At 43.7% G+C, this 18443-nt stretch overlaps 1 protein-coding gene across 1 annotated transcript; it reads left to right on the top strand.

Moving 5' to 3' along the window:
• Window positions 1–2093: 2093 nt before the first annotated feature.
• On the top strand, window positions 2094–16472 carry LOC310800174 (extracellular calcium-sensing receptor-like; the record flags this gene model as incomplete). The annotated part of the gene is made up of 6 exons (XM_083662758.1): window positions 2094–2338; window positions 2549–2843; window positions 3090–3890; window positions 4076–4303; window positions 5304–5427; window positions 15559–16472. The coding sequence occupies 6 exons, from the start codon at window positions 2094–2096 to the stop codon at window positions 16470–16472; spliced, it is 2607 nt and encodes an 868-aa protein (XP_083518884.1).
• Between the last annotated feature and the right edge of the window lie 1971 nt (window positions 16473–18443).

The raw sequence follows: 18443 nt of genomic DNA, 5'->3' as shown, positions 1-18443 counted from the left end.
CTTCCTTAGTCCCTATCTAGAGCCTCTAGCCTGATTCAACAGTTTGACAGCCTGGGGCACAAATGTGACGCGTGATGCGCGTCAGACTTTCTGTAATAAAATTAGTGGTGTTCCTCCACCTCCACAACAATGATGTCTCTTTTTGCTAACCTAACGTAACAACGTTACTTACAGTTGCTGCAGGGTGACCCGGAAAATAGCTTCTGATGTCCCTCTTCTTCCGAGGGGGAGGACGAGGAGGAGGCGGCATGTCGGCATGTTAGTGTGTGTGTGTGTGTGTGTGTGGGTGGGCGTTTATTTGGTCATCAGCCAAATGAGCCAATCAAACGTGAGTTTGGGGGAAAAAACATGGACTGGCACATTTAGTGGTGAAAAACAGGGGTAAATGTAACTTTGAACATAATGCAAACTAATTTCACTCAATAATGGTAGGGTCAATTATATCCTTGCAAAATATGGGAAGACAATCTAAATGACCTATATAACTGCACTCCAAAGATAATGCAAATACGGTTGCTTAAAAGTTGGTAGGGACAATTGGACACCCTGAAATCTTGGTTGTGACATGTCACAACCAACCCTACCCAAATCGACGCGCTTGGCTGGGGCACAATAATAGCAAAGTGCTTAATTCGCCCAACCCGTGTCTCCCTGTATAGAAGCTAAGCTAGCGCAGAAGCTAAGCTAACATGCTACATGAAACAACCACTGAGCTGTAGTCTCAGATGAATTACGTTTGCAGCATTAAATAAATAAACTCTAAGACAAAATAGAAAAACACACCGTTTCCAATATTTTACTTAGGATTAAAAAATGGCATGGAAAACAACGTTTTGGTGGCTGAGTCTGCCGCACGGTGACGTAGAAGGCTGAAATTTTCCAGAGAGCCATTTAACAGGAAGTGCAAGATGAATCCAGAGTTTCGTCTTCCGGAGTCATGTCAAAGATACCTATATGAGGCCGTGCCTCATAAGCCCAGCTGCTTCATTCGTACCGGTTCTCCCCTACTACAGGTAGTTGATAGTTGTAATGTAACATTACAACCAGGGAGCTGGAATAAAACAGACACATCACTTCCAGTACCTACCACTCAGTCCAACGTACTCGCTGACTGCCCTCCAAGCTACGGGCCACGTCGAAACCACCATGAGGCGTTATAATGAAACCCACAGCCCTTGCTGAGAGTATCCTCCGCTACATGTGAGAGTATCCTCCGCTATGTGAGAATATCCTCTGCTATGTGAGAGTATCCTCCGCTACATGTGAGAGTATCCTCCGCTACATGTGAGAGTATCCTCTGCTATGTGAGAGTATCCTCTGCTACATGTGAGAGTATCCTCTGCTACATGTGAGAGTATCCTCCGCTACATGTGAGAGTATCCTCCACTACATGTGAGTATCCTATGGTACATGTGATTGTGTGTGACTGTGGCGGGGGCTGATCATGTGTGAGGGGTCAGTGTGGGGTGAAAAGGCCACATCTTAAGCCCCGCCCCCCCAGCCACCCCAAGATGAGACGTTGACTCCGGGGGTTTAGTTCACCTTTAACGATTTAAAATATAATTTTCGAGGCTTTAGCGCTCCTTCATCCATTATTTTTCAAAGTGCTGCAAATCAGACATTCAAATATTGAATGGAAAAACACCACCATGTTATGTGACTGAATAGGCTACTATTCATAAGATACAGCCAAAACTCATTAAGAACTTTCCAGTTTTGCACCTCCCTCCTCTGTCCTGTCCTCCCTGTGGAGCCCTAACATCACTGTTCATTACTATGTGTCATGCTTTAATATCTATAAATACAGATGCAAGCTCTGCCCTGCTCCTTTTAGGGTGCACCTGCTGCTGCCCTGCAGTTTGTCTGTTAAGGTCCTTACACATGCGTTTTTTTCTTTTGCACCCGTCAATAAGATTTTTTGAACCTATATCAGTCAATGTTCCCCCCCCCATCTCCGGACCAGGGTCAATTTTTCTGAAATTCGCTTCCGACCTGAAGACATCTGTTGCTGTGATTGACAGGTGGGTAAGAATTTGCATTGCATTTTCATGCTGTATTTTCACATCGCTCTTGGTGTGTAAACAGTCTTTAGTATGATGTCCACCCAAAGCTGGACAGAGCAGGGTTGGGTCCTTCTGCAGCTGCTGCTGGTGCCATCTTTCTCTGGGGCTGAGGAGCCGGTGTGTCGGCAGATAGGGGAGCCAGAGATCCCTCAGCTGTCTAAGAATGGCCACATTATCTTGGGTGGACTCTTCCCTTTCCACAGCAGCTTCCCCTGGGAATGGAAAGACAGACAGGACACCTACATGTACAGACCACCACCAGTGCAGTGCACAAGGTAAATCACACTGTAGCAAGCTGCTTGACATACAGTAAGTAAGATAGAAGATTAGAAGAGCTGGGTAGATATAAAAAAAAATGATTAAAAAAGGTTATCACGCTGAGTTACGAAATAAGAAATATTTGCTCATCTCACTTTTAATTGTGTTTCATTTCATGGACATATTGGCTATGTATACAACAACTATGTATAATTGTTTTGGTCAAGGTTGGTTTTCTACGGGTTCCAGTTTGCTCAGGCTATGCTCTTTGCCATTGAGGAGATTAACAACAGCACAGACTTGCTGCCTGGCATCTTTCTGGGCTACAAGATCTATGATTCATGTTACTCCATTCCAAGGGGGATAAGGGTGGCACTGGCCTTGGCTAATGGTAACGAGGATATATCTACAGCCTCCAAGGCACCCTGCACCAGACCGGCCCAAGTGCTGGCCATTATAGGAGAGTCCTCCTCTCCTTCCATGGCTATATCCACTCTCATTGGACCTTTTCACCTCCCATTGGTGGGTAGTTTTTTTTCCACTTAATGTATAATCATGTACTGTAATGGATCATGGCCACAGTTTGATCTATTTATTTAGTTTTATTTTCTTGAGAATACAGAAACTATTATGCTGCAGTGTGTCTGACAACTCACAGTAAAGGCAGTTTTAAGATAATTAATGCTAATGTCCTCTATGTTTTCCTGTTTTTGTTGTGTTTTTTTTTCCATCCTAATCATGGGAATATCATTCCTTTCTACTCCCTAGATCAGCCCCTCTGCCACCTGTGCTTGTCTCAGTGACAAAGTCCGGTACCCATCCTTCCTCAGAACAATACCCAGTGACTTCTACCAGAGCAGAGCTCTGGCCCAGTTGGTCAAGCACTTTGGCTGGACTTGGGTCGGGGCAATTAGGAGCAATAATGATTATGGCAATAATGGCATGGGCATATTCGCAGAGACGGCCCAAAAGCTGGGCATCTGTCTAGAGTACTCTGTATCCTTCTTTAGAACAGATCCACCAGAAAAAATACAGGCAATAATTGACATGATCAAAGTTTCCACTTCCCAGGTGATTGTTGCTTTCCTCCCCGGCTTTGATTTGAAAATACTAATACATGAGATGGCCTCCCATAACCTGACTGGGTACCAGTGGGTAGGCAGTGAGGCCTGGATCATAAACTCCCACACTGCAACTATGAACGGACGCCACATCCTGGATGGTGCTATAGGGCTGTCCATCGCCAAGGCACATGTCACAGGCATGAGAGAGTTCATGTTGGATTTAAAGTCATTCAATTTATCTAGTAATAAAGAATTGTTCATGGAATTCTGGGAGACAGTGTTTGATTGTAAGTTCAAGCAGACGATGGGCTCAGGAGGGACTCAGAGATACTGTACAGGATCTGAAGTTCTGTCTGGGCAGCAAAACATTGTCACTAATACGATGTCATTGATGCCCTATTATGTCAATATCTATAAAGCAGTGTATGCTGTGGCTCATGCTCTACATAGTGTTCTTGGCTGTAAAGAAATATGTGGCAATAAGGTACAGCCAGATCCATTCACGGTGAGTTGAACACTGAAGGCTGAGTGATAGTTCAACATTATGTACTTCACATTAACTTTTTGTTGTTGCTTTTTAAATTTTTAACTGTATTTTGTTGAATCAATTGTTGCATGTCCATCATTCTGCAGAGCTAATATGAGGTGGTTTACATTGAATGGAAAGTAAATTAATATCTATCTGCTTAGATTTTGCAGCGCATAAAAAAGGTTCAGTTCAAGACAAAGGAGGGGGAGGACGTTTACTTTGATGAGAATGGAGACCCAGCAGCAAAGTATGAAATCATAAACTGGCAGCCGAACGAAAATGGCAATGTGGAGTTTGTCACCGTTGGTCTTTACGACGCATCTTTACCTGCAGAAAAACAGCTAAATCTGCACACCAAGTCCTTAATTTGGGCACAGAACTCAGAACAGGTTAATACTGTAAAAGTAAAAGCATGTTTTTCTCACTCCTCCCGCCAACAGCTGGTTACGGCCTTATTTCTGTCACAGCTGGACTATGGTGACATAGTTTATAGATTTGCTTGTCCCACTGCCCTAGCTAAACTTGACCCTCTCTACCATGCTGCTCTGAGATTTATCACTAACTCAGCATATAGGACGCACCACTGCACGCTCTACTCTTTGGTTGCTTGGTCCTCACTTGCTACACGCAGGTTGCAACACTGGTACATCTTTATTTACAAGGCTATTCTTGGCAAGCTTCCACCCTACATCTGTTCTAAGTTCGAACTGATTCAGAGTTCTGTAAATCTCAGATCCAGCGCTTGGGTGCGCTTTAGAGTGCCACCCGCGCGGACTGATGTAAGTAGGAGAAGTCTTTTTTACTTTGGCCCTTGGTCTTGGAATGACCTTCAGACCCGCCTTAAACTGGCCTCTCTGGTCTCTTTATATAGTTTTAAACAAAAACTAGCTGAGGTCCTTGCCACTTGCTGTTCCTGCTTTGAGGTGTAGCACTCCTCTTCTCTTCTTTAACTCTCTTTCTTCTTTAACCTTTCTTCTTACCTCTCGACTTTTTACTAGCTGTCTCTCATGTTGATGAGGCATGTTTTTGATTGTACTGATTTATTGCATTGGTCTTTTAGATAATTTTTATTTGTCTTAAATTTTCTCCATTTTGAGTTGATGGTGGTCAAATGACAGAAGTTTTGTATATGTATTTGTACTTATGTATTTTGTACGACGTGAAATGTGCTTTTGCCTTCTTGGCCAGATCACCCTTGAAAAAGAGACCTCGGTCTCAATGGGTTTTTATTTTCTGGTTAAATAAAGGTTTGACTGTATGATCATTCATGGATTGTTAACTTGTGGGATTATTGTATCGTAATGTCACTTTGATCAGAATTCCAAATGGTGACTTGTAAAGACAACAGCATATCAAAGTGTATCTCATACTGCTTTTTGGTTAATGCAGGTGCCTGTGTCAGTGTGCAGTGAGAGCTGTCCCCCAGGAACCCGTAAGGTCCTCCAGAAAGGAAAGGCGGTCTGCTGTTTTGACTGTATACCATGTGCAGAGGGAGAAGTCACCAACACCACAGGTACTCTAGTATTATTATTATTTTTTCAATATTTTATTTTAACTTTTTCTGAACAACATACAAACAAGACAAACAAACAAAAACACATTATCAACATTCAGTATTAAGTCGTGCTACCAGTCGCGTAAGGTGCTTATATGCTTATAAGACGTATTGTGCCCGGGATCCCACACAGGGGATTCATGGGGAACCAGTCTGGCGAATCACCCGTCGCCCCCAACCTCAACGAGGTAGGCTAGAAACCAGTCCCGAATTTCTTAACACATTCACTACCAACAGTTTATCCAATACTGTAGGTAGCTTCTGCCAATGGGGTTTTTTGAGGATTCTGGCTCATCTTTCAAGAGCCGAGGATTATTTTCTGCTAGGACTTTGTGAACACAAAATATCTCAAAAGAACTAATAGAATGTGTGCTTTCTCTGTCTAAAAGAGTTAGTTTTTATCATGTTCTGTTATGTAGGCATTAGCAGTTGAATACAGCATGGTTTCAGCGTCTGAGAAGGAAAGCTGAGATAAATGCATTTTTGTGAAATTCGATAGAACAGGCAGAACAGTCACTTTAACCATTTATTTTTGGCATCAGTGAGACAGACATCTAAACAATAGTTCTGAACAGTAATTTCCTCCAATATAACAGCACCCCCACAGCACCCCGCAAACTCCTCCCTCCGTGGGTGTGTCTCTGGTGGCTCTGCAGCGTGTGTCACAGGCGAGTCTCTGCTGCCTGTCTGTGCTGCCTGGCGGCCGCTCGTCGGGCGAGTCTGGATCGGGCTCGCTCGTTTCTGGCGTTTCGGTTGTGAGCTGGGATGAAGCTGCGTGCAATTCTGGGCTTTCTGCTGCGTGTTTCAAAGTGTGTTGCACCCAGAGTCTATTTTTGGAATCCCCCACCGTTGTGCGCCAGCTCCCAGCGCGAAAGCGTTTTCGCCAAACCATTCTCATGAGAATGGTTTCCTCACGCTTTTTCCTGCTGTTTTTACTCGACTTTCTCTAATCTGGAGAGCACTGTCGCCACTTAATGGGTCGGTAAAATAGGTTATACACATTCAATAGCTCCCATATTTTTTATAGGAGATGTAAAAGGGTTTGATCCACGTCCTACCGTCAATTTTTTTTTTTTTTTTTTTTTTTGACGAGTTAACTCGTCGACGGCAGTCAACGGTTGGTTTCTGTTTGACGAGTTAACTCGTCGACGGCAGTGAACGTGTTAAGTGAGTCGGTCCTCAGGAACCTAAGTCTCTCCATCCGTATAACAGAGGTCATATCCGTCAGCCACAATTGAAAAGAGGGTGAAGAGGGGGACTTCCATTCCTTCAGGATTAGTTTCTTGGCAACAGTTGTCCCTTGTGTCAGAGACTGTTGCACAGCTGTAGGGAAGTTCAGAGAAGACTCTGAGCAGCCAACTATGGCGAGTTCTACTCTAGTATTATTTAATGGAACAGAGGATAATGCCTGTCAATTCAATATAAAATATATATTAAATATTAAAATATACTACCACTACTTACATGTTTATATACAGTATACGATTCATAGTAAAAATGGAGTTAATCATCAGTGCATGTGAATATCAAATTTTGGAGTACTGTATACTCCACGTCCGTTTCAGCTATTCGCTAATAACGTTAACGCAAAAACACACTGCATAGTGAGTTACTATGCACAGTGATGAACAACAACAGTGGAAAATTACTGGAGGTGTAGTTGTTGTGACTAGTAGTATCGCGAAAGTCACGGCGCAAGTTGCTATTCAGACTGTAAACAGTGGAGCACGGACGCGGAAAAGGAAGTGACGGTGGCAGGAGAGGCGCGCTGTACAGGAAGCCAGGAAAAAAGGTAGGGCTGTCCCAGAGTCTATCGATCCCTGATTGGTCTGTAACAAACTACAGTAGCTTAAATGTACAACTCATGAAGGCCGGAGCCAATGGGGTAAGCCAATTATGGCCCGTTTCCACTGCTGGTAACGCGGGTTGTCATGCTATTTCTAGTACCACCTCTGACGAGGTTCCAGGGCTGTGGACCCTACCATACGGTGACGTGGAAACACTGCAGATGACTGATTGGTCAGACAGAATCGTGTTTACTGTGTCTCTGGATACTGTCAATGCTGCATACCAGTTTAGTGGCACTTACCTCTTGTGTGTAACGTTATTTCCCAAACTCTTCTATTATTTCCAACAGTCTTTTGTCTTTTTGCCTTCAGCTCTGGTGAAATAAAATCAATTTTGCCCAGCCTTAACATGACAGTTGGCTTCAATTGTTTTGAGGATCCGCGGGTTTTAGTGGAGCCGTGGGTTTTCCTGGCGACTGGCCGGGCTGCTGGCTTCTCTTCTCTCTGTAGTGTAACCACGTCCTGCGCTATGCAGTGCGTGGTGTATGTAAATAACAACAAAGAAATATCCATTCTCCTATGGATATTTGTAATGGTCTCATTTGCTCATGCAGGTCATATAGAGGCACCAGTATTTCATAAGCAGTTTAAAAGTTCCATGTAGGGATTTCATTTTAATGTTAAACATGTATGACCCCATTCTTTTTATAGCCTACTTCCTGGTATGGTCGCTGTGACTGACTACCCAGCAAGCATTTTTCGGTTGAAAAGACGTTTAGGGTCAACGTTGAAAAAACGTGCTAGGAAGGTTTGAAAGTGAAAGTTTATTCACCCGCTATTTGCAGACAGTGACACAGGATTCGAACCACGGATCTCCAGCATTCAGGCCAACACACTTGATGAAGTGAGCTATAGGTTCACTGGAAAGACACTCGGCTCTAGGCATATATATAGTCTATTACTATCTCATACATAACTTGTACATGATTGTACGGCACCACAGGCTAAACAATCAGGAACAGGTATATTTTATATCATGTGTGCCAGACTATTATATTATGTAACAATAAAATTATGTTGACTGTGGGCCCTATCGTTGCATCGGCGCAGTTTCTAGGCCGAGCGGCAGGCGCAGATCAAAGCAGTGGGCGTGGACAGGCGCACTTGATATCGTCGTGCTGGCGCTAGATGCAGCCCAAAGCATTACAACCACGCCTTTTAGGCGTAAAATTATGCACTGTCATGCTCATTGGATAAGTGCAATAAACGAATGGCACGCTTGCCTTTTTAGCTCCAATTCCACTGGTCCCGCAAAACCAGACGAAACCCAAGCCTCTGATCCCCCCCCCCCCCACCTCCCTTCATCCCGTCTGTCTCCATATATCGGCTATTATTCCATATTATGATGCTTCTCAAACCAATCTAACTGCAGTTTAAATACTGCAAGCATGTAAATACGCTACACTATAGCAAGATCAAAGTGAAAATAATGTTCTATGCATCAGCTAGAAAAATATAGCCTATTAGATTGGTGAAAGTTTGTCCAGAAAGATATCATTTTCTCTTGCCTGCTGCAGGAAGGATGATGCACATAAATATAGCCTACATTATGTCAAGTCATTGCATAAATGTGTTTTTATTGTAAAACTAAATGTGAAATAGGGCCAAGTTATTGGAGGGACATCACAGTATAGCAGATGCCATTAGAAGCGCGTTCCGAAGCGCGTTCCGCTGTTACTTCTCTAAATCACGTTAACTCGACAAGGGGTATATATAGCCCCAGGAGGACATATATGTTTCACATAGGGTGGTGTTTTCATTTCGATGTTTTATTTGGTCCAATATTGAAATGTTGACAATGGCAGGCTGTGTTACCATTACACATTAATTTAGAACTACCTTTTATATCTATTTTGGCTCATTTGGTTGCTATTTAGTAGCGAAATGGAGAAACACAATGCATGCTGGGAACTCAGAGAGAGAGAGAGAGAAGGGTGACAGAGAAGAGGCAGTGAAGGCACAGAATAGGCCTGCTTTTCAAAAGCGCAAAGCGCTAAATGTACGCCAGGTCCCAAGATATCACTAGGCTGGTATTTAGCGCCGACACGCCCACTTTGGGACTGCGCCACGCCCATTCGGCCTAAAGCGCATTTGGCAGCCTAAAGCCTATTGCTATCTTGCCGAAACAGGCGCAAGGCACGTTTTTTTGCGGTTAAGGCCCTTAATAGCGCCGATGGCCTGTGGGAGAATAGAGCCCAGTGTGTGTGTCTATGTAGGCTCTACGGCTTCATTTAACACCGGCAACTCAGGGAGAACAGAGCCTTTTTTTTTTTCTTTTTTTTGCCAAACTGGTTGCTGACAACCATCACAACTCAAAAGCACTTTTTAATGCCATCAAAACTGTCATCAACCCCTCTGCTCCTGTCAAACATGACGACGACATTTTAAAATGTGAAGAGTTTTTAGTTTACTTCCAAAAAAAGATCACCGACATCAGATCAAACTTCACTCAACCCACCCAAAATAGCTATATTATACCTCCAGTACCCCCAGTCTTCTCCAACTTCGAATCCATATCCAGTGAGTCATTAAATAAAATTATTCAGGGGATGAAGTCAACGACTTGTCAGCTGGACGTCCTCCCAACTCACTTCCTGAAGGAGGTCTTCGATGTCATAGGTCCCTCTGTCCTCTCCATTTTAAACAGCTCTCTAGCCACTGGATGCTTTCCCCCTGATTTTAAGCATGCAGTGGTTCAACCTCTTTTAAAAAAACCTAATCTTGACCCTGCTAATCCGGCCAATTTTAGGCCTATATCTAAACTGCCTTTTTTATCCAAAGTTTTAGAGAAAATAGTTTTTAACCAGCTGTCAAGATTTTTAACTGAGAATTCAATTTTAGACAATTTCCAGTCAGGTTTTCGTTCTATGCATAGCACAGAGACAGCTCTTCTTAAGGTAACTAATGACCTTCTTTTAAACTCGGACGCTGGTCATTGCTCAATTTTAATTCTTCTTGATATTAGTGCTGCATTCGACACTTGAGACCATGAGATGCTCTTAAATCGCCTCAGAGATTGGGTAGGGATCTCCGGCTCTGTTTTTAACTGGTTTAAGTCTTACCTATCCAATAGAACATTCTCAGTACTGCTTGGCAACTCCTCTTCTTCATCTGCTCATATCACATGTGGGGTGCCTCACGGTTCCATCCTTGGCTCAATTTTATTTTCTTTATATATGCTCCCACTGGGTTTTATTATGAAGAAATTCAACGTGTCATATCACTGTTATGCCGATGACACCCAAATTTACATCCCCATCACTCCCAACCATCAAAACATCACCAATCTGCACAACTGTCTGGCCGAAATAAAAGAATGGATGCTCCATAATTACCTCCAGCTCAACGATAACAAAACAGAAGTGCTGCTCATTGGTCCTCCCTCCTCAACTGAGCCACTCAGAAACCAATTGGGCACCCTCGGCCAGGAACCTAGGGGTTATTTTTGACTCAAACCTCAACTTTGAATCCCACATAAAGAAAGTCGTCCAAACCTCCTTTTTCCACCTGAGAATCCTCTCAAAAATCAAATCTTTTATGAGTTTTAAAGACCTAGAAAAGGTCATGTATGCTTTTATATTCTCAAGATTGGACTACTGCAACACTTTATACTCTTGCCTTACCAAGAAGCAGTTGGCACGCCTGCAACTGGTACAGAACGCAGCTGCTAGGCTTTTAATGGGTATTAAGAAAAGAGATCATATCACACCCATTTTAGCTTCACTGCACTGGCTCCCTGTACGTTTTAGAGTTGATTTTAAAATTTTATTAATTACTTTTAAAGCCCATCTTGGACTGGCCCCAGACTACATAGCTGACCTTTTATCTTTTTATCAACCTAACCGTGGGCTTAGATCCGCCACTCAAGTCCTCCTCATCGTGCCCAGAGCCAATCTCGCAACTAAAGGAGACAGGGCTTTTGCGGTCCGGGCCCCAAAGCTTTGGAATGCGCTTCCAATGGACATCCGTCTCTCAACATCGGTGTCTATTTTTAAAAAACAGCTGAAAACTCATCTTTATAGACTGGCATTCCTTTAATTTGCACATTTATATTTTTATTGTTTTATTGTTTTATTGCTTTTTGTTTTATGGTTCAGTCTTTTAATTGTGCGTATATTTGTTTTAATTGGGTCTGTTTTTATTGTTTTAGCTGTGTCTGATGAAGGCCCACCATTGCTATCATTTTACCTGCATCACTGTACTCCTATGTTTTGTATTGCCTGTTAAGCACTTTGTAACATTTGTTTTGAAAAGTGCTATAATAAAGTTTATTATTATTATTATTATTATTATTATTTTAGCCTATACAGTCTGTTAATAATATAGCATGCCCAGAGCACCTCCTTCTGCACTTGGGGTGTAGACCAGTGCAGAATTGTTTGGTCTAGTGACTAGACTCTAGTCAGTCACAGCTAGCGACTAAGTAGTACTTGCATAAATTATGCGCGTTACTGCAGCAACTCAATTCATTATTTTATAGCGCTAAAGTATTAATTGTGTCCTGGAAGCTTTTTGCTGGCAGCACATAGCCTATAAAGTCCCATATTTATGATATTTCATGTGACATAAAATGCGTTGAAATGTAGTGTTTGTGTAGACCAGATTTCAACTCTCAGTTACACAATAAATCGGACAAATGCCAATTCACACACTATCAATATTGTCTCTATTTCAAGCTACAACGAACGTTTTAACAATATCATTAACTAAATTGTGTTTTTTGACACGTTGACGTTGTAAACACATTTTAGCCGGTTGAAAAGAGGGTTAAATTAGGTCTTAGACGTTCAAACCCAATATCACCCAGATTTTAACTAAAAAGTCACTGTTGAAAAAACTTTTTGTGCTCGCTGGGTACATACAGCACCAAAGTCACGCCGGCTAAAGTCACGTCCTCTCCTGCATTCAACATATAACCAGGGGATTTCATCCGCCATTCATTTTCCATCTACAGCTTTTAAAATTATGTTCCATGCAGGGATTTAATTTTAACGTTATACAAATGGAGGGTGAAGGGCAGATATGCGGTTGCTATGACGACCAGTTGTCGGCGGAGGCGAGTAAACTTGCGGTGGAAGAAGACAGTGTATCAGGTCAAGACGAGTAAAGCCAAGTTGAGACGAGCCGTACTATGCAGTACCATGTAGTGGAAATGAGCCATTAATTGCGACCATCCCCTGCCCCCAGGGATCTTTTTTTTTTTTTTTACAAAATAATTGAATCAGTATTCACAAAATAATTTGCAATGTAGCTGTCATGGCATGGTAATGGCTACTTTCTATACATAGCTATCTGGTGGTCATATAGTTATGGAACCATCTGTCTAGAAGAAATTAGCAAGTGCAAATACCTTGAAGCCCACCCTTATGGCCCTTTAGACAATATTTTGGGGGTATCTAATTGTTTTCAAATGGTCCTACCCCTAACCCTACACTAAGCCCAGGGCCGCTGCTGGCCATTTGGGTGCCCTAAGCGTAATTGTTTTGTGGTGCCCCCCCCCCCCGCAAAATACACAACTGCAATCTTAAAACCGAATACTTATTCATACAGTATATTTATAGTTTGTGAAAGCTCAATCTTAAATAACAGTACATGATGGTATAACAAAAGTATATAAAATGAAGTGCCAAATATGTGCGTTGTATTTTAATCCTGATCAAAAGTACTATCAAATATGAAGTGACAACACATGTAAGGTACATAAAGCTATAATATATACAGCAGTATGAACGCAGAATGATAGTGTTAGGATGGCGAGCAGGAGAGGAAGGTGGAGGCAGAGGCAGGCTTCAAGTTCCACACAGTTGTTTAATGTGAGAAACAAGGCCTTTTTAACATGTTACACACATGGGATTTACACATGGGACACACACCTAACCCTAATAATAAAAGGACATACTGGTAAGGTGCAATAAGTTGCAGTTAGTAAATTGCACATCACAAATTGTGGTACTGCAGCATTGAATATTTAATGCACATTCAGTTGTAGCACAGTTCAGGTCTACATTATAAAATACAAGTGCAGTTGAGACCAGAAATGGGAGCTTTAGCGCTCACTGGGTTAATCATGATAAAAGCCTATGGGCCCTATCGTTGCATCGGCGCAGTTTCTAGGCCGAGCGGCAGGCGCAGATCAAAGCAGTGGGCGTGGACAGGCGCACTTGATATCGTCGTGCTGGCGCTAGATGCAGCCCAAAGCATTACAACCACGCCTTTTAGGCGTAAAATTATGCACTGTCATGCTCATTGGATAAGTGCAATAAACGAATGGCACGCTTGCCTTTTTAGCTCCAATTCCACTGGTCCCGCAAAACCAGACGAAACCCAAGCCTCTGATCCCCCCCCCCCCCACCTCCCTTCATCCTGTCTGTCTCCATATATCGGCTATTATTCCATATTATGATGCTTCTCAAACCAATCTAACTGCAGTTTAAATACTGCAAGCATGTAAATACGCTACACTATAGCAAGATCAAAGTGAAAATAATGTTCTATGCATCAGCTAGAAAAATATAGCCTATTAGATTGGTGAAAGTTTGTCCAGAAAGATATCATTTTCTCTTGCCTGCTGCAGGAAGGATGATGCACATAAATATAGCCTACATTATGTCAAGTCATTGCATAAATGTGTTTTTATTGTAAAACTAAATGTGAAATAGGGCCAAGTTATTGGAGGGACATCACAGTATAGCAGATGCCATTAGAAGCGCGTTCCGAAGCGCGTTCCGCTGTTACTTCTCTAAATCACGTTAACTCGACAAGGGGTATATATAGCCCCAGGAGGACATATATGTTTCACATAGGGTGGTGTTTTCATTTCGATGTTTTATTTGGTCCAATATTGAAATGTTGACAATGGCAGGCTGTGTTACCATTACACATTAATTTAGAACTACCTTTTATATCTATTTTGGCTCATTTGGTTGCTATTTAGTAGCGAAATGGAGAAACACAATGCATGCTGGGAACTCAGAGAGAGAGAGAGAGAAGGGTGACAGAGAAGAGGCAGTGAAGGCACAGAATAGGCCTGCTTTTCAAAAGCGCAAAGCGCTAAATGTACGCCAGGTCCCAAGATATCACTAGGCTGGTATTTAGCGCCGACACGCCCACTTTGGGACTGCGCCACGCCCATTCGGCCTAAAGCGCATTTGGCAGCCTAAAGCCTATTGCTATCTTGCCGAAACAGGCGCAAGGCACGTTTTTTTGCGGTTAAGGCCCGTAATAGCGCCGATGGCCTGTGGGAGAATAGAGCCCTATAAAACAATGCATAGATCTTTCCCCCCCATGTTAAGGAACACGCCGCCAATGTTCAACCAGCTTTGTATCATTACAAAATTAGTAGCATCAGAAAACTGTAAACAGTCTTGCAGTCATTCATCTAGTTTGACAGTTATTGAATTGATTTGAGTTAAGCTGTGGACGGCCACTCCACAACTTAACTCAAACCAACTCTAAATAACTGTCAAACTAACTGAATGACTGCAAAACTTTCAATAACTGTCAAACGAAAGACTGCAAAATCATTAATTATGAACGATACTAGTGTATCTCACATTACATTACATGTGGCAAACAAACAATTGTTAGAATTACTGTACATGTCAGCAAACAAGCGATTGTTAAACTGTACATGCAAGCAGGGGCGGACTGGATCATAATTCAGGCCGGGCATTAGATACCAAGCAGGCCAGGCCGATACGGGCCGACACGCGTGCCGGCGTCCGAAGGGCGGCGGCGAAACATTTGGGCCGTTTGAAGCCCAATTTGGGCCGTTTGAAGCCAGATTTGGGCCGTTTGAAGCCCGATTTGGGTCGATTGAAGCCAGATTTGGGCCAGTTGAAGCCAGATTTGGGCCGTTTGAAGCCCAATTTGGGCCGAGTCCAATTTTACAATGAGATGCACCCACTTTAACCCTGAATAAAGTAATAAAACCACTAGTAAACCAGTAGGCGGCGCCTAGCCTGCTGTTCAGTGAGTGGCCTGACTGCGGGCACCAATTTTTTTTTTTTTTTTTTTTGCAGGCCCTTAAGAGCCCTGACTAAGCCTAACCCCGACTTGATCCCTACGTATCCCTCACTACGGCCCCTATTCCCTAACCCCGCCCCCTTCACTAAATTTGTATGAGTGACTGACTGAGTGAGCTTTGCCATCTTCTGACCCTGGCCTGGCTTGCTGCCACCGCTGTGGGAAAATAGGGGAGCTAGTCAGGAAATTTAATGTCTGTTTTGATTTTAACTTGTAGATTCCATCACCTGTGAGCGATGCCATCCTGAATTCTGGTCAAACAAGAAAAGAGATGACTGTGAGAAGAAGGACACAGAGTTTCTATCATATGAAGAGATTATGGGGGCACTGCTCACAGCGGCGGCCCTGTTAGGAACTTGCATGACTGCTATGGTGGCTTTCATCTTCTTCAGATACAGGAACAGCCCCATAGTCAAGGCCAACAACTCTGAGCTGAGCTTCCTGCTGCTCTTCTCCCTGGCTCTGTGTTTCCTGTGTTCTCTGACCTTCATCGGCCGGCCCTCTGAGTGGTCCTGCATGTTGCGACACACAGCATTTGGGATCACCTTTGTCCTCTGCATGTCTTGTGTTCTGGGGAAAACTATAGTGGTGCTACTGGCCTTCAGGGCTACACTTCCAGGGAGTAATATCATGAAATGGTTCGGCCCTGCTCAGCAGAGACTCAGTGTTCTGGCTTTCACTCTCATACAGGCCGTGATTTGCATACTTTGGCTAACTATCTCTCCTCCTTTTCCTTTCAAGAATTTTAAACACTTTAAAGACAAAATCATCTTAGAATGTGCATTAGGCTCAGCTGTAGGCTTCTGGGCTGTGTTGGGGTATATAGGAGTCCTGGCTATGTTATGTTTCTTTCTAGCTTTTTTGGCTCGGAACCTGCCTGATAATTTCAATGAAGCCAAATTCATCACCTTCAGCATGCTGATTTTCTGTGCGGTCTGGATCACCTTTATCCCTGCATATGTCAGCTCTCCAGGGAAGTTCAGTGTTGCTGTGGAGATATTTGCAATTCTGGCCTCCAGTTTTGCACTGCTAATCTGTATTTTCATTCCAAAATGTTACATAATCTTAGTGAAGCCAGAAAAGAATACAAAAAAGAACATGATGGGTAAAATGTCATCAAAATCATCATAATGAGTGAATATAACAAGTGAATATAATGAGTGAATAGGCATAGTAGAATGACAAGAACTCCAGGTTATGAATATAACCCAGGTGAGAAGTCTCTCATGAGTCCTCTCAGGTCCCTGACAGAAGTAATAATTGTCTACAATATAACATATTAATCGAATATTAAGCATGATCAAGATATAAATGCAGTCCATTTTGGTTTCCCACAATCATGAAAACAAAATCATGATGAAACGTGCGGCATTCCTCTCAGCAATATTGCTCTTGTTTTGTCTTATAATGTAAATCCAGCGGACCCCTTTCTCTCACAGTGGTGTGCACCGCTTCTCCCCCAAAGCCCAAATACGCTATGGTGCGTATAGTTTCAGCTCGAGTCGAGAACAGAGAGCCGACGTATTTTGTCAGTCTTCCTTGGTAGAAGATGACAGTTGAAAGAAATCCAGTGTTTTACTTTGTTTCGAACTTCGGATTCTCACGCTATGCCAAGCTGCTTCCCAGCAGCGAACCTACTGGATAATGTCCATTTTCTCTCTCTAAAAAAACATCCATTGCGCCTGAAGGCGTCATGGCCATTGGCCATAGCACAGCTACCAGCTCCGCCCCCATGACCGCCACATCACGTCCGTGCTATGAGCCAAGACTGTCTCTTGCTTTATCCAGCAATCTGCTTGGATGACCCATTGCTAGCAAACGGTTAGCTCTTGGCTAGTAACGGATACCTGTCTCCTTGAGTTCCACAAACCACACAGGAGCGGTGGACAAGGACTGCGGGAGACCCGGTTCTCTTCGCCAGGAACGGCGGGACCTGCTGCGAAAGCTAAGAGTATTTATCTCGTTGGTTTAACTGCTACCATGTTTTGTCATGGGGCCGGAGCACGCCGAGCGAGCATTGCCGGACCCACACTTATGTCGGAACGAAACACTTCTGCCCTGAGCCCACGGACATTCACCGCCTGTGTGAACATTGCAATAGCTCCCCTCCTGTTTACCTCGACGACACGCTCAAAGCGGCGGACTTGAGGAACCTCGCCGTCGCGCAAATAAGGGCGGTGACAGAACACCTAGACCCCGGGGTTTTTGATAAACTGGCCGAAGAGTTGCCTCATCAGTCTACACTGATGATGGCTTAAGGCTGAAACGCGTCTGTTTTGCCCTTAATAAATAAAAAACCTCAAGATTTACTCTAATTCGAGTGCTGTTGCCTACCTATGTTTCAGCTCAGGGTTTGCCCATGAGCATGGTGTACACCATACAGAGCGCTAGGGCTACGTCCACACACTCTCAGTACGCTTACAAGTGCAGAGTTTTCTCACACTGGTGCACGGAACGGAACGAGGATCCAGTGTGTTGTGGTGTTCAGCCCATCCTCTGTTTCCTGCAGAGCCTGTATGATGCAGGCCAGTCCCCTCAGTCCCTCTATGTGGCTGCCCAACACGTTCTCACTCCGACCACGTAGCATATTGACGCTTTGTCCCGTCCCTTATGCGCCACTTGTTACTAACATGGTACCCTTGAGCGACCCATGAAACGACTTGGGCTTTCCGACTAAACTCAATGCAAACCCATAGAAGTCATCTTTGACGCTTATGGCAACTGCTCCCCCATCATCCTAACTGCTCACCCATTAGTCAACTGCTCGCCCATTAGCGTCTGGGGGGAGGTTAGGTTTAGGCGTGGGGGGTGGGAGAGGTTAGGTTTAGGGTCTGGGGGAGGTTAGGTTTAGGCATGGGGGTGGGAGAGGTTAGGGTTAGGGTCTGGGGGAGGTTAGGTTTAGGCATGGGGGGTGGGAGAGGTTAGGTTTAGGGTTAGGGTCTGGGAGAGGTTAGTTCCTCCAGACCCTAATGGGGGAGCACTTGACTAACGGGGGAGCAATTAGGCTAATGGGAGAGCAGTTAGGCTAATGGGGGAGCAGTTGCCATAAGCGTCAAAGATTACTTCCATGGGTTTGCATTGAGTTTAGTCGGAAAGCCCAAG

Source organism: Poromitra crassiceps (genome assembly GCF_964638095.1).
Source record: "Poromitra crassiceps genome assembly, chromosome: 2".
Classification (NCBI taxonomy): Eukaryota; Metazoa; Chordata; class Actinopteri; order Beryciformes; family Melamphaidae; genus Poromitra; species Poromitra crassiceps.
Note: the sequence above shows the minus strand (reverse complement) of the source record. Positions and strands in the feature narration are given on the sequence as shown.